Source organism: Chelonia mydas, chromosome 2, assembly GCF_015237465.2.
Source record: "Chelonia mydas isolate rCheMyd1 chromosome 2, rCheMyd1.pri.v2, whole genome shotgun sequence".
Classification (NCBI taxonomy): Eukaryota; Metazoa; Chordata; order Testudines; family Cheloniidae; genus Chelonia; species Chelonia mydas.
This window is the reverse complement of record NC_057850.1, coordinates 246469437-246491046: the sequence shown is the minus strand read 5'-3', so window position 1 is coordinate 246491046 and position 21610 is coordinate 246469437. Positions and strand designations below refer to the sequence as shown.

General features: G+C 44.3%; 1 protein-coding gene across 10 annotated transcripts in view; it reads left to right on the top strand.

Moving 5' to 3' along the window:
• Nucleotides 1–21610, top strand: part of GALNT11 (polypeptide N-acetylgalactosaminyltransferase 11) — a 107167-nt gene that overhangs the window by 78170 nt on the left and 7387 nt on the right. For 8 of the 10 annotated variants that reach the window (XM_037891122.2, XM_043541593.1, XM_037891126.2 and 5 more), the window contains 2 exons: nucleotides 9466–9603; nucleotides 11208–12048. In XM_037891122.2, the coding sequence (XP_037747050.1) occupies nucleotides 9466–9603; nucleotides 11208–11339 (270 nt within the window). In that variant the 3' untranslated portion in view covers nucleotides 11340–12048. Of the gene's footprint in view, nucleotides 1–9465; nucleotides 9604–11207; nucleotides 12049–14533; nucleotides 14687–16007; nucleotides 16072–21610 lie in introns of those variants that run through there. The other 2 variants (XR_006289127.1, XR_005224092.2) reach the window with 2 other exon arrangements.

Sequence of the window (21610 nt, the reverse complement as noted above, 5' to 3'; positions counted from 1 at the left end):
CCCCAAGGCCATCGAGGTGCACCATGACATCTTGAATAGCGTTTGGGAGGAAGAAGAAATGCCATAAGACTTCAAAGATGCTATTATTGTATTACTGTTTTAAAAAAAAAAAAAAAAAAAAAAAAAAACCAAAGGCAGCAAAGCTGACTGCAGAAACTAGAGAGGCATTGCTCTCCTCTGTACAGGAGGGAAAATACTAGCTTGTTCCAACGAGCACCTTATTCCAGTGCCTCAGTGCCAGCCATCTTCATCCAAGGCACACAGCTGAAAAATATGGATCAGTTCAAGTATTTGGGCAGCACCATCTCAAGTGACTGTTCCCTTGATAAGGAAACTTCTTTCAGAATTAGTAAAGCCAGGCAGGCCGTGCTCTGTGAGAGATGTACGGGAGTGTGTGTCACCCGTCCCTGTGTGAACCCTAAAGTCTTAAAGATAAGACGGTAAATAAAATCCAACTATGCAGTATTTCTTTTTAACAGGAGCTCAGTCAACTTGGTGTGAATTTGAATGTTTGTATGCCATAGTTCTGATTGATTGCCGTTGAACTCACTTGAATAAGAGTAATTTTACCAGATGTCCCGTATTCAGCATAGGGAAATATGGTCACCTTAACTAAAGGTGCTAGCAACCACATGGAACCTCAGCCCTTTTCTACAATCTCTTCCTGAGCAGGACCTGATTTACCAGACGCAAACAGTCATCATCAAGGGAGACACTAAGAATTTCCCTGAAGAAAGAAAGAAAAAGTCCTACAGCATTCAGGAAATCAGACAAGCCATTAAAAACAAATTCAGGGGGGTGGGAGGAATTCTGCCTAACCACAGCCAAGAACTAGATTACCTTTGACAATATGAGCAATTAATTAAACTTTAATTGCAGTTCAACTATTTTCTTTGATTTCATCCTAAACAGTCAGCTGATTTGCCTGAGTTTATTATAGGTACATAGAATACCCTCAGGATGGTGCAGAATGGAGCATGTGAGTGATTATTTATCACAACATATAGCTTGGGCTACTGGTGTGCTGAGTCAACTCCTTGTACTCGCCTGTCTGCCTGTGTTTAGCTGTTGCCTTTTATCCTATGCTAAGATTGAGAGTCCTCTGGGGCAAGGACTGCCTTTTTGTGTTTGTACAGTACCTAGCAGAATGGGTTCATGATCCATGAGGGGGTTTCCTAGGTGGTGGGGAAATGTAAATAATATCTCTAGAGAGCAGCAGTTATAGATATTGTAAACAGCGTGCCCTTCTCCAACAATCACTGGGATGGAGCTCCACTCTTAGAAACTGAAATGTTCCAGTGCTATCCCTCTAAAGCAAAGGGACGGTGCAATCATAGAAGTGAAGAGAAGACCAGGTAAAGGTGCCCTGAAAGTTGGAACGGAGGGGTAGACCTAGCATGGACACCCTGCTTGAGCATGAATCCAAACAACAGTTGTTAAAGAATGTGAACAGAAAATTCCCCACTCTCTGCCTTGTCAATCTCCTACCAGAAACTAGCTGCCTTAGAAGATTTGGTTCCTGTGCAGTGGTCCTCAGTGTGACCTTTTAATTAGTAGCCCTGCGAGGCTGTAACAATGAGCTACAATCACAGCCAGTTTAATGATATTAAACGAGTAGGCACTAATGTTCAGAGTTATTAGTTATGTGCAAAACCTTAATAAAATAAGAGCAATGTTAGGAGATTTTCAGTTGCATCATTTGAACCCCAGTTGGTTGCCAAGCTGCAGATCATTATTGCTCTTCTAGTCTGAAAATGAAGAATATACTGTGTTTCTAATTTTTTTCCAGACTATTAATTGAAATGAATTTCAGCTGATTTGCATAGGATCGTTCTAGAAAAGTAATGCCTTGTACATTAGCTAATGAAGGTGGATGAATCATTTTTAGCTTACTTTTTATCTCCCAGTACCCTGTCTTCTTTTTTTTTTTTTTTTTTTGCTTAAACCACTGCTGCTTCTACTCCCAACTTTTATCCCTTTTCTCTGTTGTTTGACTACTTTTCATCTTTGTCGCCCTGTTTAATAATACATTCCCTGTTACTATATTTCCATTCTCTTCTCATCTTTAACCTTTCATTCTTATGACAGGGTCTATGCTAGAAATGTTAGTGAGAGCAGGTCCTATAAGGTTAGGACATTTTTTTTTAATGTGATACCTGCAGCTCCCACTGGGAGCCTCTGCCATATTAAAATAGTCCATGATAATCAGTGAATTGCATATCTCTTAATTGTGCTATCCAAGTGAGACAATATCCTGAGTCGCATGACATTCAGGGAGGCTGTTTTAGAGTTTTGCCAGAAAAATAAAGGCAGAATTCATTTAATTTGGCTGGCTTTAGTGCACTGAATTTGATGTTTTATACTGGGAGAGTGAAACTCATGCAGATTCACAGGAGACTTACATAGAAGGCAGTGTGTGATTGTGGTGCTATGAGCTGTGTAAAATCAAACCAATTTGAGAAGAAATAACCCACCTAAGAGTTTAGAACACACATGGGCCTGTTTGTTTGATATGATTACTCATTCTCACTGGTGTCAATTAGGCATAATGGAGTTAATGTAAGTGACAGAGGAGAATTAATAAAGTGACTCCTTATATATACCCAGTGTTAATTGAGACCAGAAACAGGACCATGAACTTTGCCACCTGTATGTTTTGCTATTCAAACTCTGAAAGGTTCAACCACTAGTAGAAACTAAGGCTGTCAAGCGATTAATTGCGATTTATCACACAATTAAAAAAATTAATCTCGATTAATCTCACGATTAATCACACTGTAAAATAATAGAATACCATTTAAATATTTTTGGATGTTTTCTACATTTTCAAATATATTGATTTCAAAACAATATAAAGTGTACAATGCTCACTTTATATTTTTGACTACAAATATTTGCACTGTAAAAAACAAAGTGTTTTTCAATTCACCTAATACAAGTACTGTAGTGCAATCTCTTTATTATGAAAGTTGAACTTACTAATGTAGAATTATGTACAAAAAAAACTGCATTAAAAAACAAAGCAATGTAAAACTTTAGAGCCTAAAAGTCCACTCAGTTCTACTTCTTGTTCAGCCAATCACTCAGACAAACAAGTTTGTTTACATGTGCAGGAGGTAATGCTCTCCCCTTCTTGTGTACAATGTCGCCTGAAAGTGAGAACAGGCAATTTGCATGGCACTGTTGTAGCCAGCATTGCAAGATATTTACGTGCCAGATGTGGTAAAGATTCATATGTCCCTTCATGCTTCAACCACCAATTGAGAGGACATACATCCATGCTGATGACAGGTTCTACTTGATAACGATCCAAAGCAGTGCAGATTGACACACGTTCATTTTCATCATCTGAGTCAGATGCCACCAGCAGAAGGTTGATTTTCTTTGGTGGTTTGGGTTCTGTAGTTTCTGCATCAGAGTGTTGCTTTTTTAAGACTTCTGAAAGCATGCTCCACACCTCATCCCTCTCAGATTTTGGAAGGCACTTCACATTCTTAAACCTTGGTTTGAGTACTATGGCTATCTTTAGAAATCTCACATTGGTACCTTCTTTGTGTTTTGTGAAATCTGCAGTGATAGTGTTTGTAAATCAAACAACATGTGCTGGGTCGTCATCCGAGACTGCTATAACATGAAATCTATGGCAGAATGCGGGTAAAACAGAGCAGGAGACATACAGTTCTCTCACAAGGTGTTCAGTCACTAATTTAATTAACGCATTATATTTTTAACAAGCATCATCAGCATGGAAGCATGTCCTCTGGATTGGTGGCTGAAGCATGAAGGGGCGTACGAATGTTTAGTATATCTGGCATGTAAATATCTTGCAATGCTGGCTGCAACAGTGCCATGCGAACACCTGTTCTCACTTTCAGGTAACATAGTAAACAAGAAGAGGGCAGCATTATCTCCTGTAAACGTAAACAAACTTGTTCAGCCAGGCCCTAAGAGAAACAAGAGGTAGGACTGAGTGGACTTTTAGGCTCTAAAGTTTTACATTGTTTTGTGTTTGAGTTCAGTTATGTAACAAAAAAAAATCTACATTTGTAAGTAGCACTTGTATGAGGTGAATTGAAAAACACTTCTTGTTTACAAAATTTGCACTGTAAAAGTGATCAAGAATAATACAAAGTGAGCATGCTCACTTTGTATTCTGTGTTGTAATTGAGATCAATATGTTTAAAGTGTAGAAAAACATCCAAAAATATTTAATAAATTTCAGTTGGTATTCTGTTTAACAGTGCAGTTAAAACCGATTAATTGCAATTAATCAACAGCCCTAGTAGAAACATTTTCATTTCTATTATTTTCTCTTCCCTGATCTTGGTTTATTTTTCTTCCCTTCTTTAAAAATTGTATCTGAGGGGTAGCTCAAAGTTTTTATCTTGGGTGACCTTCTATCAGCTAGATGGGTGGTTGGATTGTTTTTGTGGGGATAGCACCGTTAAAGCTAGCATCTTCCTCAGATACAATACATCGTATCCAATCTAAAACATCTCTCAGCATGAAGCATATCAGGGGCAGAGATCAAAACCCAAGGAGAATCTTGTGCCTAACTGCTGGACTGAGATCCAGCAGATCTGGGTTCATTTCCTGTCTTTCCACAGACTCCCTGTAAGGCATTAGGCAAGCCTTGAGGAGGCAATCCAGGAAGAGACTTCCGTGTTGCAATGCTGAGTATCCTCGTGCCTAATTTTTAGGTGCCTAGTAAAATCAGAGGAACAATGCTGCTCTGTAAAGCCTGAGTTAGGCACCTAGAAGGGGGGAGAGGGAAAGATAGGTGCCTGAGATTGCAACCCCCAAAGCCCAGTTGCTAGGAGGGGAGCTGCCTAAACTCAGGTGGGATGCAGACGGGGGAGAGGGGCTGAGGGGGGAGCGAGGTCTGGGGCCAAGCCCCAGCTGGGTCATGGTGGTGGCTAGTAGCCAGGCCCAGAGCTGAGGCTGGGGACAGGTGCAGGGGCTGGGTGATGCTCCTGCCCTGCCTCCTGTGGGGGCTGACCCCAGCACCCCCGCACTAAATGTTCCTCTGAGGGGGGGCAGTTTGGGGATTTCTGTCCTGGTGCACAGGTTGGAGAGAGGGAGGCAGCAGTGTGTATGCTCAGGGTCACCAAGGGAACCTGCAAAAATGTAGGTGCAGAGTAAATGTAGGCACCTAAAGAAACAGGACGTAGCTGCGTAAATACCGTAACCTTTCTGTGCTCCAGCTCTCCATTACTGACAGGTCGCTTAAAGGGCCTTCCCTTTCTTTGTGTGTGCATAGGTGCACAGTGCCTAGCACACTGGGTAAAGGAACGTAGTTTCCTCCAGGTGCTGCTGTAATACCACTAATTCAAAAAAAATTCTATAATGGAGTATTGATGGGAAATCTTGGTCCTGTGCTGGTGGAGGGAACATGATGACATATGTCACACTCTATAGAGAGGCTCATGACTGTAAGCATCTACCTCAGGGCAGACTGTCAGAAACAACACAGACACTGCAAACTGGTGGTGTGTTCTATAATTAGATTTCACCAAGCTGGTAACAAATGTGAACTCCTGGATCACTATACCAGTCCCTTGTGGCATCCAGACAAACTCAACGTAGTGACAAATAGTCATTTACACCAAAATCACACCACCTTCAGGTTGCTTCCAGTCCCCAAGACACCAGTGACTTGCCCCAGATCAATTGGTACCCTAGCTCTTACATCAAAGACTATGTCTGTAGCCAATCCTGTATCAAACTCGTTAAAGGTTTATTAATCAGAAAAAAGTAATAAGAGTTACTTGCAGGTTAAAGCAAGCAAACATATACACACAAATGAGTTAGTTACCATCTAAATCCTAACAATGACAGAGCTGTAGTTATCTGTCAAAGTGTTTTTCAGGGCAGCCCCTTGGGATCTCTGGCTTTAGTTTGGAGTCTCTGGTCTTGTCAGAGTTCAAATGGCCAAAAAAGATGGAAAATTTTACTGTGGCTTTGTTTTCTTTCCTTCATTCAGCTTCCAAGTCTACAGGATGAGTTTTCTTGTACAAAGCATGTCCCAGATGCAATAGGGCCATTAACCAATACTTTATATTGCAATATTGCTTGATGGCCCAGATGATTTTTATAGGCCTTCTGGATTGGGGTGGGGGGAATGATTCCCATGCCTGAATTCACAGCAAACATTTTCAAAGTTATAAAGCAAACCTTTCATATTTTCTTGTAGCATGACATAAAGCCAGTGCAAGTGAGAGTAATGCATGCAGCAACTCACATGCATGTCATAGAGTCTAAATACTTTCTTAGGCGACTAATGCTATTTTGTGCACAACTAACAGATGGGTCTGGTCTCCAGCTCTGAGTTTGTTAGGGCTTAGCTTACGCTTGCAGCTGGGGCGAGTGCTAGCATCTGGCCTGCCAGCATCACACCCATCACTTAGAAATTTTGAATCCCGCTTGGCTATTTTCTAAAGCTTTGCACCAGATCAAACAGGAATTAATTCAGCAAAGTCCTGTACGCTATGTTATACAGCAGCTCAGACTAGGTGGGCACAGTGGATCCTTCTGGCTTTGAAGCCTATAGGGCTGTCACACATACTAAGTCAGCTTCCCAGGAATGGGGTATTCTGAATAATGGTTCAATCACTGGGCAGAACTAACAGCCAAACAAATGAAAAGTTCAGTAGTTGTGCTTCATAATCACTAGCCAACAATTCCCAGCGAGGAAGCAGGAAAGCCCCATCTCACGTGAATGGGCTCTGTTAGCACTGAGTTTAGAGCTGTAATATAAAAGATGAAGTAGCTGTGGCTAGTGCTGGCCGGCTTGTGCAGTGGAATGAAATGCACAACCATTCTGAAACACAGGGGCATGAAGCTGCATGCTTTATTAAAAGACATGCAAGCCAGAGGAGCATGAGAATCCTATTGAAGTATCACCACGCTGCGTGGGCCAGGGGTGAAGAGCTACTCCTCATACTGTGGCTGCAAAAGAGTGCGCGCGGGGGGGGGGGGGGGGGGGGGGGGAGGAGAAATCCCTACACGCTCTACCTGGTGAAACAGGAAAAGTAGCTGAAGCTCTGTAACAACTGATTGTATGTAGTGGTTAGTGACGCTAAAACTCATGGGACAAAGAGTGGTCCTGTGGTTAATGCCATGGCCTGGGATTAAGGTTCAATTCCCTGTGCTGCTGCAGAGTGTGTGTGGCCTCATGTACATCATTTAATGTCTCTCTGCCACATGTCCCCAGCTGTAAAATGGATGTGATAATACACCCTTTCTCCCACCCTCTCGGTTAACATTGAGGGCTGGGATTGACCCTTATACAGCACCTAGCACCACAGTGCCCCAGCTCTAGGGTACAGGCTCCAGTAATAATTACAAACTGCAATATCCTGTAGGAGTTGAAACAAACTAAGTCGAATGGTTGTGACCTCCCCCAGGATACAATCGAGCCTGTGGAATTGCTGTGCCCCTTTAACTCTCTCACTCAGCATACCTCTCCCGGTGCTCTGCTAGTGAAAAACAGCCCCTCCAGGCTCTTAGCACACCCAGCAAAGTTACCTGAGTGCTCGCCCAGCATGACCTGTATACAGGGAGACACCTGCAAATCCCCCACCAGCTGCTGCCTTGCACTCCCCAAAACGTGTCTTTTAGTGCTCAAGCCTGCCTTTGACAGTGCAAGCTCATAAGGCCGTCATTTTATGAAAGAAAATGAATACGAAGCTGCCCTTGTTATCCTGAGCAGAGATTTCCCCAAACACATCAGTCAACGCTCACTGGTTTAGATAAAAACATATTTAAACTGTAGAAAGATAGATTTTAAGTGATAAAAGGTCAGAATTGGTTACAAAAAGAAATAAGATGATAAAAATCGCAATCTAATTCCTAAACTTTACCAAGCTAAGTAAAATTTGAAGCAAGCAACTTTCTCACCCCTCTGGATGTTGCAGGCAGGTCACAATTCTTAGTACACAGACTCAATTCCCTTCCCACCCTGGGACCGATCTCCCCCATTCAAAGTCTTTCAAGCAGACTTGTTTCAGTAGTGATGCGATGATGAAGAAGCCATTGTCTCGTATTTTATACCCTCCTCTTCTCCTTGAGGAACACCCCTCCCCCCACCTGCAAGGGCATAGATAAAGCCGTCTCCTATGTATGTGAGATTCAAAGCCTCTCTCAGGTGAATTGTACATTTCTTGCTCCCACGTGCTGTGTATGTGCCATTTGGGATGCCATGCAAGGCCTTTGTTATTTCTGAGGAGCTAGGCTGGGGGCATTTCCCAGACTCACAACATGTAGCAAAAATCTCAGAACTCCATATACAAAGTTGATACACACATTTTAGCAGGACAGTAATACTTAGCAGATTATGACTTTCCAAACGATCACTCACAAGGTATACTTTGTATAAAACAAATCAATCATATAACAGTGGTGAATATGTGGGTATGGGGGAGTTACATGGGCTACGGTGTGTTACAGTGGTTATCCCCTATGTCTCAAGCAGGACAAGCAAAAGCATTTGCTCTCGCTGGAAGGGAAAGCTTAGCAGGGCCCCAAATTGCACCTGAAGATGTCATCCCTAAATCTGTTTGCATGCAGGAGTCTCAGCCCCTCTGGGCCACAGAAACCCAGAAAGAATAACATCTCTTTGCCAGCAGAGACAATTTCCTGCCTGTGCTGAAAGCACCTCAGGAGACGTACCAGAACCCAAAGATGAGTGACCTAGTGTGGCTCTCCAGGGTCACTCTGGGGACTAGTGACGCCACTCAGATTTTATGCTGCTTTATTTGATTCCCCATCTCAGGACTTCCATGGCACTGCTCCTGGTCAGAGTTAAGTATACGCTTTAAGTGCTTGGCTGGACCAGGGCTCTAGTCAGTCTCGGCAAATTAAATGGTCCTCAAGTACTGAGGCAGTATTAATGGGGGACCTGCCGCTGCTTTCCCAGCCTTCCACACTGTATTCTAGAGTCATGTAGCTTCAGAATCCCCCAACTAGCCCTTTACGCCTGATGTATCTTCCTCCGCTAAGAAAATTTAGGTTTTTGCTTCCTGGATCCATGACCTGATGGGTCAGAGAGTCTGCAGTGGCTATAATCTTACCACATTGTCTTGAAGTTAAATGCATGGAGATCTCAGAGGGCAAAGGGCAGATTCTCAGAGCCCAGCTGCCTCTCTGATTTGTCCTCAGTGGACAAATCTACACAGAGCCCTAGATCATGTGACTTCCCCAGGGGACGCTTCTAGGAAGGGGTTAGACAGAGAAAGGTGTGACCTGAGGAAACGACAGGGAGCTGGAGTTAGGAGAGGAGATCAAGCAGCAGGGGGACACAAAGAGAGGACGGGAGGAAAGATGAAAATACAAGGTAGGGTCAGGAAATGTCTCTGAAAATTCCAATCTCCCCTGGTTTATGGATAATCAGAGGATTTAAACAATTCAAGGACACTGAATTCCTCACTGATCCCATGCAAACACTTTTTCTGTTTCCTTTTCCAGATATGGATTTATAATGAAGACCATGAGCTGATTTTAAATAATCTCCTCTGCTTGGACGTGTCAGAAACTCGCTCATCAGATCCACCTCGTCTCATGAAATGCCACGGATCTGGAGGGTCACAGCAGTGGACGTTTGGGGTGAGTGGTTTGCGTGGGGAGTACTCATACCCATCCCTGTGTTTAAGGTGCAGGGCTACCCTAAAAAGTGACTGTGAAAATGGCATTATAGGAGGCCAGGAATGTGGTTTCTGTATCAAATGTGCTCAGTTGTGCAGGAGGTCAGACTAGATGATCATAATGGTCCCTTCTGACCTAAATATCTATGAATCTATAATAGGGTAAATTGCATGGCTGCAAGTCACAATTTAACTTGTGTGCAGCGTATCCTAGAGGCTGTCGCTCAAATGTAGATAAGGCTTCACAATCTGGACTCTGAATCAAGCTGAGTTCTTTTCCTTTCCATACATCATCAGCTGTAATAAATGTTTGTCAGGCCAGATTACATTCATTCCTATCAATGAGGCTGCACAGGTGTAACTGTAATTTAGTCATCAATTCTGTGGTGCCCAGGGAGGACTAGAACCCAGGTCACACTGTCTCAGCTGTGTTGACTCTACAGGACTAACAGGAGTAAGAAACAGTGAAAACATTTGTGTCAATGGCATAGGCAGGTCTGACCCTGGACATGCACAGGGAGAAGATCCGAGGAGTAAGAAGGTGCTATTTTTACAGTCACTTCACGGAGTAGAAGCACACATTCAATCAGGCAAACTAAAATTGTCACCTGCACTTGTTTCTCATGTTGCTTTTAAATGGCCGACTTCACAAAGCAGCTGCTGAGTCGATTTTCACATCTGTGTCAAGGCTGCTCCTCCTCAGTGTTAACCCAAAGCCTTCCCCACTGACTAGCCTGGATGCAGTGGCAGCAGTAAATTGTCACTTTAATGTAAGCATTAAAACAATGGGAGTAGAGCACCAGCAGAACTCCCCATCACCCATGGGAGCACGTAGACTCCCGTGCTGATGGATTGATAGCGGGGTGCATGGGGCCTTTTCTGAGAAGGAAAAAGGGCCTCCAGGTGACCAACTCCAGCCGGAGCTGCCCCCAGGTCTCCCCAGACAAGGGTCAGCGTGGGCCTTGGAAGGTGAAGTAAAAAGGGGTTGGCACAGTCTATTTCACACAACAGTGGGCAGCTAACTAGCTTGGAGACTCTCTCCCTTGTGATGGGATCTACTAGCTGTGCGTAGCTCATCCCCTCTCACTCCTGAACATTAGTGCCAATGCTGGTGTGTCTGGTGCATGCACACAGAACCCCCACTGAGAGTTGTGCCTGGGTATGTGAGTGCCAGATTTGGGTATTCTTTAATGCTGTGTCACTGTGCAAGGTTATGTGTCCACTGAGTGGTGAGACCCCGTTCCATGCGTTGTCCAACATTTTTACAAACCATAGTATAGATATAACCTGACTAGGTCCCTGTAACTGGGCTAAAATCTTCTCTCCAGGGTTTACACCTAGTTATTGGGATATACTCTACAACTTTTAACTCATTGGGTCGGGGACAGGTGTATTGCCTTGGTTATAGGTGTAGCGTAGACTGGGTCGAAGTGAAGACCATCTGAAACGTGCATTGCTTTAGTGCATTTAGTGAATGGCCCACTGCCTTTGGCATCACTCATTTTCAGTTTAAGGATGAAGCAAAGCCAATTTTTTTTTGTATTTCCTCTTTTATTTTATCTCCAGAAGAACAATCGACTCTACCAGGTCTCAGTGGGGCAGTGCATGAAGGTTGTTGATCCACTTAGCCACAAAGGATATGTAACCATGGCTATTTGTGATGGCTCCCTTCCTCAGCAATGGCATCTGGAAAGCTGAATCTGAGAGAAGGCAGCACAGAGAGGCAATTAGCAGAGATCTGACTCCTCCTTGGCCATTGGTTTCTAAGTCATTCTGGAGGGCATGGAAGGAGCCCTTAGCTGCTGTCCCTGACATGGACTATTTTAAGGATTCTGTTATTTAAATATTCTGCCGTGACCACCTGTGTGTTTGGAAGGAGATGATGGGATCATTCAAATGCAGCAGCAGTGACAGCAGCCTAACTGCACAATATTGACACCTGTAGAAGTGCAATTTATCAGCATTTCCTTGGATTATCCTGGATTAATGAATCGTTATTGTTTAAATAAGAGGAAATAATTAGAACAGTATAATTTGAATTTTGTGGTAATATTTTAACTCAGTGGACCTTTTTAAATGACAAAAGACAGAAAGGAAGGAAGTTCTCTTTCCTGACTGTTTCATGCGCAGCATCATGCTAATTTACATTTTTAGTCTATTTTAATGGCTGAATTATTTTAGCTCATCTGGAAAATATTTTAATTTCCTCTTCTCTCTCTGAAAATTGTCATTTGTAATATTTAATTTTAGTTTGGTTAATTTACAATTTTAACCCATTTCACATAGTCAAATTTTCAGCGGCCATTTGTCATACAGTATTTAAAACAAAGTTACTATTACAAATTTTATTGTGATGACTCATGATGGTATCTGCATTTAAAATAAAGTATTAATGTTTTTTTATTAATCATTATGGTTGTTTGGTCTGTTGCCTTTAGATTCAGAAGTACAGCATGCAAGAGACCAGTGCAAGCCAATGTGGGTCTGATAATTTGGATACATTTGTTTGAAGTGTGTTTAAACAGACCTTTTTCTTGTAAAGATGCTTATGAAGACATTTTAGTGTCCTACAGTTTGGTCTTTAGCTGCAGTGATTGGTGTGGAATTCTGGGAGTTATGCACCTCACATTTTAGATGAAGAAGATGGGAAAAAAAGTTGCATTCTTCTAAGAATAGCATCCCTATGGCATATCAGGAGATGGGTGCCCCATGCGCTCTTGAGATTTTGGTCAGTAGTGCCTGTGGGTCCTCAGACATGCCCTGTGAAGCCTAGGCAGGGGTGATGTTTGGTAGCAGACTAGCACTTCACCTGCACATGAGAGAAAGGTGCCTGCGTAAACGCTTGGTGGTAGCTTGGTATTCCCTGAAATCATTTGGGAAAGTTTCTCCCTCCTGATCCATTTTCCCAACTCTTGGTCCATCAGAAGTAACCAAAATACATATGCATCCGATGAAGTGAGCTGTAGCTCACGAAAGCTTATGCTCAAATAAATTGGTTAGTCTCTAAGGTGCCACAAGTACTCCTTTTTTTTTTTGCGAATACAGACTAACACAGCTGTTACTCTGAAACCTGTCAAAATACATATGGAAAAAATCAGGTTCTTTCCAGTCTCCTCTCCTCCTGCTAGTCTCATTCACTCACTGCCATAATTCTTGGGCCTTTTAAAGCTGTTGACATTAACCTCTTAGTTTGGATGACCTACAGGGACTCATTGAAAAGGGTAGGGGTTTTCTTCCTCCTCTGCAGTTCCTCCTTCTGCCCACTTCTCCTCTCCATGTTCCCACCACCTCTTCTCACACCAGTTGGGAGTTGGCACTGTTGCTGAAACTATGCCAGCTGGCCAGTAGCCTTCTCCATCCTTCCACAAGCTCTCGACCCTTTGCTCAAGCACTTCTGTACAGGTTTCATATCACGCCATCCAAGTGCCTCTTCCCCCCCACCACAACAGTCTCTTCCCACCCTTTCGTGTGTGGAAGAAAATGCAGAAACGAAGGGGTTAAATTAAACTAATGTTAGCACTACAAGAACCTACTGATACTAGGACATAGATGAAGTAGAGTTAATTGGCACTTGCAGCGCTGAGGAGGAAGAAATGCCACACAGAGCCAATGGGGTGAAAGTCAATGCTTGGGAGATGCACAGCACCAGCAGCTCCCACTGAAGTTACAGGCATTGCAAGTGCTCAGCATCTCTCAGGAACTGGCCCTAATTTTGTAATTCACAAAATCCCAGAGAGGTGAGGAGCAGCATGTGACTACTAGGGCTTTCAATTAATTGCAGTGAACTCAAGTGATTAACTCAAAAAAAAATTAATTGCGATTAATTGCAGTTTTAATTGCAGTTTTAAATAATGAAATACCTATTAAAATTTATTGTACATATTTTTGGATGTTTTTCTACATTTTTAAATATATTGATTTCAATTACAACACAGAATACAAAGTCTAAAGTGCTCACTTTATCTTATTTTTTATTACAAATATTCGCACTATAAAAAAGAAACAAAAGAGATAGTATTTTTCAGTTCACCTCATACAAGTACTGTAGTGCAATTTCTTTATCGTGAAAGTGCAATTTACAAATGCAGAATTTTTTTTTTTTTAACATAACTGCACTCAAAAACTTTAGATCCTACAAGTCCACTCAGTCCTACTTCTTGTTCAGCCAGTCGCTCAGACAAACAAGTTTGTTTACATTTGCAGGAGATAATGCTGCCCACTTCTTAGTTACCTAAAAGTGAGAACAGGCATTTGCATGGCACTGTTGTAGCCGGCATTGCAAGGTATTTACATGCCAAATATGCTGTACGTTCATGTGTCCCTTCATGCTTCGATGTGTAAATTGCACTTTTATCTTTTTTTACGGTGCAAATATTTGCAATAAAAATGATATAAAATGAGCACTGTGAACTTTGTATTCTGCGTTATAATTGAAATCAATATATTTTGAAAATGTAGAAAAACATCTAAAAATATTTATAATAAATGTAAATAGGTATTCTTATAATTGTTTAACAGTGCAATTAAAACGGTGATTAATTGTGACGGATTTTTTTAATCGTTTGACACCCCCACACCCTAGGTGTTCTTTTTCTGGCTGAGCTCATCGGATTTTCCAATTAAACCTGGAGGGTCTCAAACATACCTGATGGCCGCATGCAGGAAGCTCAGCTGGAAAATCAGTGCCCCATACTGCAACGTTTAAAAGGAAAAGTCAGTCTTTTCCTCTTTGTCTCCCCAGGGGTTCATCCTCTTTAAACGTGGTTGTTGCCTGTTCTGAGCTCAGTCAGCGCTACAGCGGTTAGTGCCTGTTACAATGTCGGTTTTAGCCATGTAGAGAGGATTCCATTTTTCTCCTTCCGAGACACTCATTTCCCCTCTTCTTTGTCTAGAGTCTCCAACTGAAATCGGCCTAGATGTGCAAACACGCAATGAGAGAGTCCCTATCCCAAAGAGCTTACAATCTGAACAGACCAGACAGATGAAGAGGTGGGGAAAGGAAGCATTAACCCCATTTTACAGATGAGGAACTGAGGCAGAGAGAGGTTAGTGTGCAATGACATGCAGGGAATCTGTGGCAAAGCTGGGAATTAAATCCAGCTCTCCTAACTCCAAGTCCATTTTGTGATTCCACACGACCATCTTTTCTGTCTCTCTTCCCAGCTAACTTCCCTCAATTGCATCATCCTTCAGCTGCTTCCCCTTCCTCTCACTTGAACTGCACAACACAACGCTAGTCTCCCCAGTTAAGCTGATTGTGGCACAACTGGCTTCTTGTGTGCTAACTGCCATACAATGGATGGATAGCAGGCAGAGAACCACAGCTCTCATCGCTTTCCCAAATGGAGACTCTCCTCTGCATCTGCTCTGCTAAAGCAGAAGACTCTAGGAGAGAATCCGGGCTTTAGGGCTATATCACCATTATTGAGGGACTTTTAAACAATGCTAAGTCTTGATCCCATAGGCACTGAAAGTACCTATTTATCCATACCTCAGAGGTGCTTAAAGAGGTGCTTGCTGGCTGTCCCTAGTTATGCCTAGCTTCCAGGTGTGCCACAAAACATTTTCCAACTAATGTCAGCCTTGCTCAGCCGGTAACTCCCTTGCCTCAGGATCAGAAGATTGTGGGTCCCTCTTGCATGTTTTGCTCTGCTCCCTCTCATTCCTTTGGAGTATGTCATGCCATTCTCGTGTAGGCCTAGTTCTCTCTCCCTGTTGCTTTTCCCTTCAAGTTTTACATCATGTCTTCCTCTTCCATTTGGATGGCAAGCATCTCAGTGGAGGGACATCATCTTCCTTCCTGTCCTTGTGCTTGGCATGGGGACTGTTGCTCACACAGGGAGAAAAAGGAACAGGGGATCCTCAGTCTTCTCTTCAGCCTGCTCACTCTCTCTCTTTGATCTCATGCTGCCTTGAAGGGTTAAGAAAGGTGGCTCGGTGGGGGCAGCTTCTTCCCTTCCTTGAAATATGCTTCTCCCCCTTTCTCCTCCAGCTCCATCCCACACTTCCTTTATTTCATTGCCTCCCAAGTTCCAGCCTCCTTGTGTGGCCTTCACAGACCCAACTCTTTCCTCAAAGCATGGCCGCTGTTGCATAAGGAATGAGAAATTTCTTACCTGATAATTTTCTGTTAACAACTTTTCTCGTCACTCATCACTATTGGCCCCCATCTGTGGAATTTGGAAGCAGTCCAGTGTTGGTGCTGTAGAGTCCAGGGCTAAGTCCCACCCTTCAGCTCAGGCAACCAGAAGAGTTCTTCCAAAGCTGTGGAAATACTCCAGCAACCGATTATTGTCAGTAAGACAACAACTTGATATCATATGTACATAACCTTATAGTAATTATTTGTCCAACTCTCCCTTTAAGGAAACATTTCAATTGGTTACAAATTGTGTTCCAGTTACCAGGCTGGGTTAAATGAGGAGAGAAGCTGCTCACAAAAAGAAAATTGTCAGGTAAGAACCATCTCATTCTGCTGCACAACGTCTCTCCTCATTCGTCACTGATGGGAAGTAGCAAGCAGTGAATCACAGAAGTAGGGAGGGAAAGGATAAGCAGAGATTTAATTATTATCAGAGTAGACAGGAAAAAAATAGACCCCATCTCACCATCCCCCACCACCTAACCTGTATAGACCAAGAGCTTTGTGATCTAAGGAATTGTTTGGGAACCAACCCAGTAGCACCTTCCTACCCACGAATGTCTCTGTGGAGGAACAGAAACCTACTTTGCACATGTTCCTCAGATCATGATTTGCGGACTTCAGTAACTCAGCCAGATGTTATGGGTCTGTGACAGGAGTTGGTGGGTGAGGTTCTGTGGCTGCAATGTTGCAGGAGGTCAGACTAGATAATTATGATGGTCCCGTCTGGCCTGAAAGTCTATGAGGCTCATACACTTTTCCCTTACAATGCCACTAGGAACCTTGTAGGGAGCATTGACTTCTTCGCAAATAGTTTTCCAGATGCCTAGCATGCCAATTGGTGCAGGATTTTTTTAACATTTTGCCTGCAGCTTCTTTGAGGCCCTATGGCCCTGGCATTATGGATAGAATGAGATTAGCGGGGTACAACTGGCATATGTACTCTGTAGTGCATGAAATATATCAGTAGAGTTCTAGGAATGCCCTTTTATGCCATAGCTTCCAAAGGGGTACTGCAGATTAGAACAAAATACTTGTTTTGAACTGAGAGGAACTACAAGAATAACCTTTTCTTACAACAAAATTAGTCTCATTTTTGTATAGATAGAGAAACTAATGCTGAACCCTGACTTTGGAGGCGATGACACCTAAAAAGGCCAGCCAGAGGTTTCTTTGTCTTTCTGATTAATCTTGACACCTGATGATACTCAAATGGGGAATCTGATGTGCCTGCTAAAAGAACGCTATGAAGACTGTTATCTGCTGCTCTATGGTGCTTGTTTGTAGGGCTCCAATCAACCATACTCCAGAAACTCTAGTGTAGCCAAGATCACCAGAATGTTATGGTCATTATTATTTGTATCACAGTAGCATTAGGAGGCCAGGGCCCCACTGTGCTGGCCACTGTACAGAGACAGTTCCTGTCCCAAAGAGCTTTCTGTTTCCCCTCTCATCAAAATATAGCTTGACCAGATCAATAAATGAAATTTCCTGGTTGAGTTTTTTCTGGATATCAAAAAGCATTGGTGAGGCTAATGAAGAATCCCTGCTGAACTACACTTCTCTTCAAACATCCGGGTGTTAACTGTAGGTTGCCTGCCTCTGGAGGAAAGAGTCCCTGATTCAAACAGATCTGGTGTTTTCTGCAGTTGCTCTGGAGGTTCTGTGGCTGTCTATCAAGTCTGAAGTGCTTTCTGGGCCAGTGGGGGACTAGGCGGAGAACTTCAGCTCTCCCTTTTCCTCTTTTCTTCATAGAATCATATAATATCAGGGTTGGAAGGGACCTCAGGAGTTCATCTAGTCCAACCCCCTGCTGGACCAATCCCCAACTAAATCATCCCAGCCAGGGCGTTGTCAAGCCTGACCTTAAAAACCTCTAAGGAAGGAGATTCCACCACCTCCCTAGGTAATGCATTTCAGTGTTTCACCACCCTCCTAGTGAAAAAGTTTTTCCTGATATCCAACCTAAACCTCCCGCACTGCAACTTGAGACCATTACTCCTTGTTCTGATCTGCTACCACTGAGAACAGTCAAGATCCATCCTCTTTGGAACCCCCTTTCAGCTAGTTGAAAGCAGCTATCAAATCCCCCCTCATTCTTCTCTTCCGCAGACTAAACAATCCCAGTTCCCTCAGCCTCTCCTCATAAGTCATGTGTTCCAGTCCCCTAATCATTTTTGTTGCCCTCTGCTGGACGTTTTCCAATTTTTCCACATCCTTCTTGTAGTGTGGGGCCCAAAACTGGACACAGTACTCCAGATGAGGCCTCACCAATGTTGAATAGAGGGGAACGATCACGTCCCTCGATCTGCTGGCAATGCCCCTATGTATACATCCCAAAATGCTGTTGGCCTTCTTGGCAACAAGGGCACACTGTTGACTCATATCCAGCTTCTCGTCCACTGTAAACCCTAGGTCCTTTTCTGCAGAACTGCTGCCTAGCCATTCGGTCCCTAGTCTGTAGCGGTGCATGGGGTTCTTCCGTCCTAAGTGCAGGACTCTGCACTTGTCCTTGTTGAACCTCATCAGATTTCTTTTGGCCCAATCCTCTAATTTGTCTAGGTCCTTCTGTATCCTATCCCTACCCTCCAGCGTATCTACCTCTCCTCCCAGTTTAGTGTCATCTGCAAACTTACTGAGGGTGCAATCCACACCATCCTCCAGATCATTAAGGAAGATATTGAACAAAACCGGCCCCAGAACCGACCCTTGGGGCACTCCACTTGATACCGGCGCCAACTAGACATGGAGCCATTGATCACTACCCGTTGAGCCTGACAATCTAGCCAACTTTCTATCCACCTTGTAGTCCATTCATCCAGCCCATACTTCTTTAACTTGCTGGCAAGAATACTGTGGGAGACCGTGTCAAAAGCTTTGCTAAAGTCAAGGAATAACACGTCCACCGCTTTCCCCTCATCCACAGAGCCAGTTATCTTATCATAGAAGGCAATTAGATTAGTCAGGCATGACTTGCCCTTGGTGAATCCATGCTGACTGTTCCTGATCACTTTCCTCTCCTCTAAGTGCTTCAGAATTGATTCCTTGAGGACCTGCTCCATGATTTTTCCAGGGACTGAGGTCAGGCTGGCTGGCCTGTAGTTCCCAGGATCCTCCTCCTTCCCTTTTTTAAAGATGGGCACTACATTAGCCTTTTTCCAGTCGTCCGGGACTTCCCCCGATCGCCATGAGTTTTCAAAGATAATGGCCAATGGCTCTGCAATCACATCCGCCAACTCCTTTAGCACTCTCAGATGCAGCGCATCCGGCCCCATGGACTTGTGCTTGTCCAGTTTTTCTAAATAGTCCCGAACCATTTCTTCCTCCACAGAGGGCTGGTCACCTCCTCCCCATGCTGTGCTGCCCAGTGCAGTAGTCTGGGAGCTGACCTTGTTCGTGAAGACAGCGGCAAAAAAAGCATTGAGTACATTAGCTTTTTCCACATCCTCTGTCACTAGGTTGCCTCCATCATTCAGTAAGGGGCCCACACTTTCCTTGACTTTCTTCTTGTTGCTAACATACCTGAAGAAACCCTTCTTGTTACTCTTAACATCTCTTGCTAGCTGCAACTCCAGGCGTGATTTGGCCTTCCTGATTTCACTCCTGCATGCCCGAGCAATATTTTTATACTCTTCCCTGGTCATTTGGCCAATCTTCCACTTCTGGTAAAGCTATTACCAACAGGAGAGTGGGTTTTGGGGTGGGGGGGACGGACTTGGATTTGTGCTGGAAATGGCCCAACTTGATTATCATACACATTATAAGGAGAGTGATCACTTTAGATAAGCTATTACCAGCAGGAGAGTGGGGTGGGGGGAGGTATTTTTTCATGCTTTGTGTGTATAAAAAGATCTTCTACACTTTCCACAGTATGCATCCGATGAAGTGAGCTGTAGCTCACGAAAGCTTATGCTCAAATAAATTGGTTAGTCTCTAAGGTGCCACAAGTACTCCTTTTCTTTTTGCGAATACAGACTAACACGGCTGTTACTCTGAAAGGGTGATTGAAGTCTCCCATGAGAACCAGGGCCTGCGATCTAGTAACTTCTGCAAGTTGCTGGAAGAAAGCCTCGTCCACTTCGTCCCCCGGTCCGGTGGTCTATAGCAGACTCCCACCACGACATCACTCTTGTTGCTCACAATTCTAAACTTAATCCAGAGACACTCAGGTTTTTCTGCAGTTTCATACTTGAGCTCTGAGCAGTCATACTGCTCCCTTACATACAGTGCAACTCCCCCACCTTTTCTGCCCTGCCTGTCCTTCCTGAACAGTTTATATCCATCCATGACAGTACTCCAGTCATGTGAGTTATCCCACCAAGTCTCTGTTATTCATCCTTATGTGAACTGTCTTGAAAGGTCACAGATTTTTCTCTGCCCAGAACATTATTTCCATTGTCTCAGAGAAGCTTTGAACTCGTTACTCCCTGGTTTTGGAAGGGATGTAAACGCTCATGTTTCAATCATAATCAAACCTCTAACAGGGAATAGAGGGAAACTTTCCCTGTGAGTACCATAACTGCCCAGTACATGGTTTCTTGCACCATGTTCTGAAGCAGCTGTTACTGATTACTGTCATAGACATGATACTGGACTTGATAGACCACTGTTCTGAACCTGAGTGGCCATGTCTATATCTGTGTTCTGACAGAACAGTCAAAGTGAACCAAAATGATGTGTACTCTGTGAGCTTTTGGAAATTTGCCTTCCAGATATGCTCCCCGCCCTGCAATGAGCCATTTGCTTGCTATTTAGATGGTTTTCCTGATTAGGTGTAGGAACATTTTTTGGTCTAAGTGGCTACAGTTGAAACTTTAAAATTTGTGTGTAGCGTGTCCTCACTATTATATGGACTATGGGATCTTCTGAAAGGAAGGCCCTTTGTATGTCTCCCACTAGGGAGCCACTGTTGCACCAGCCTGAGGTTCCCAAAACTTAATAAATTCCTTTATGTTTTTATAAAACGTTTTATCAGTGGTGGTGTGTTTGCAGTACCAGCATGTGTCTGTGGACCCCTCAGTCGAGGAGAGGCACCGGTACAAATACCTTGATTGTGGGACTAGCCTGCTAGATGTCCCTGGAAATCTGAAAGAATGCCTGCCTCCCCACCCCCCCACCCCAAGCCCTGGATGACTAGCACCCATGTAGGGTGAACAGATCACAAGAATAAAATATTGGGACACATGGGGGAGGGGCAGCCACAGGCTCACAGCCGCCGCTGGAGTCATGGGGGAGGAAGGTGCACAGTCCTAGGAAGCCACAGGTCAGGGAATGCACGGCCCCGGCTCCGGCCTCCGCCACAAGCCGCGGGTTGGTCGGGGAGTGCACAGCCCCGGCTCCCGCCACAAGCCGGGGGCGCATGGCCCTGGCTCCTGCCGCAAAGGGGGTCTCGGGGCGTGGGAGGAGGTTCGGGGTACTGACTCTGGGAGAGAGTTTGGGTGCTGGAGGGGGCTCAGGGCTGGGGTTCAGGAGGGGGTACGGGCTCCAGGCAGGGCTTACTTCAGGCGTCTTCCCGAAAGTGGCGACATCTCCCTCTGGGTCCTAGGCGGAGGCATAGCCAGGCTGCTGTGCACTCTGCCTTGCCCACAGGCACTGCCCCCGCAGCTCCCACTGGCCGTGGTTCCCGGCCAATGGGAACTGCAGAGCAGGCGCTCGTGGTGGGGCTCGCCCCCTGGCGGTCTCTGCACCTAGGACCCAGAGGGAACTGGCGCCACTTCCGGGAAGCTGCGTGGAGCCGGACAGGGAGTCTGCCAGCCCTGCACCAACCGGGCGCCTGGCAAGCAACCCTACAATATCTGGACAAATAGTGTCCCGATCGTACGTCGGT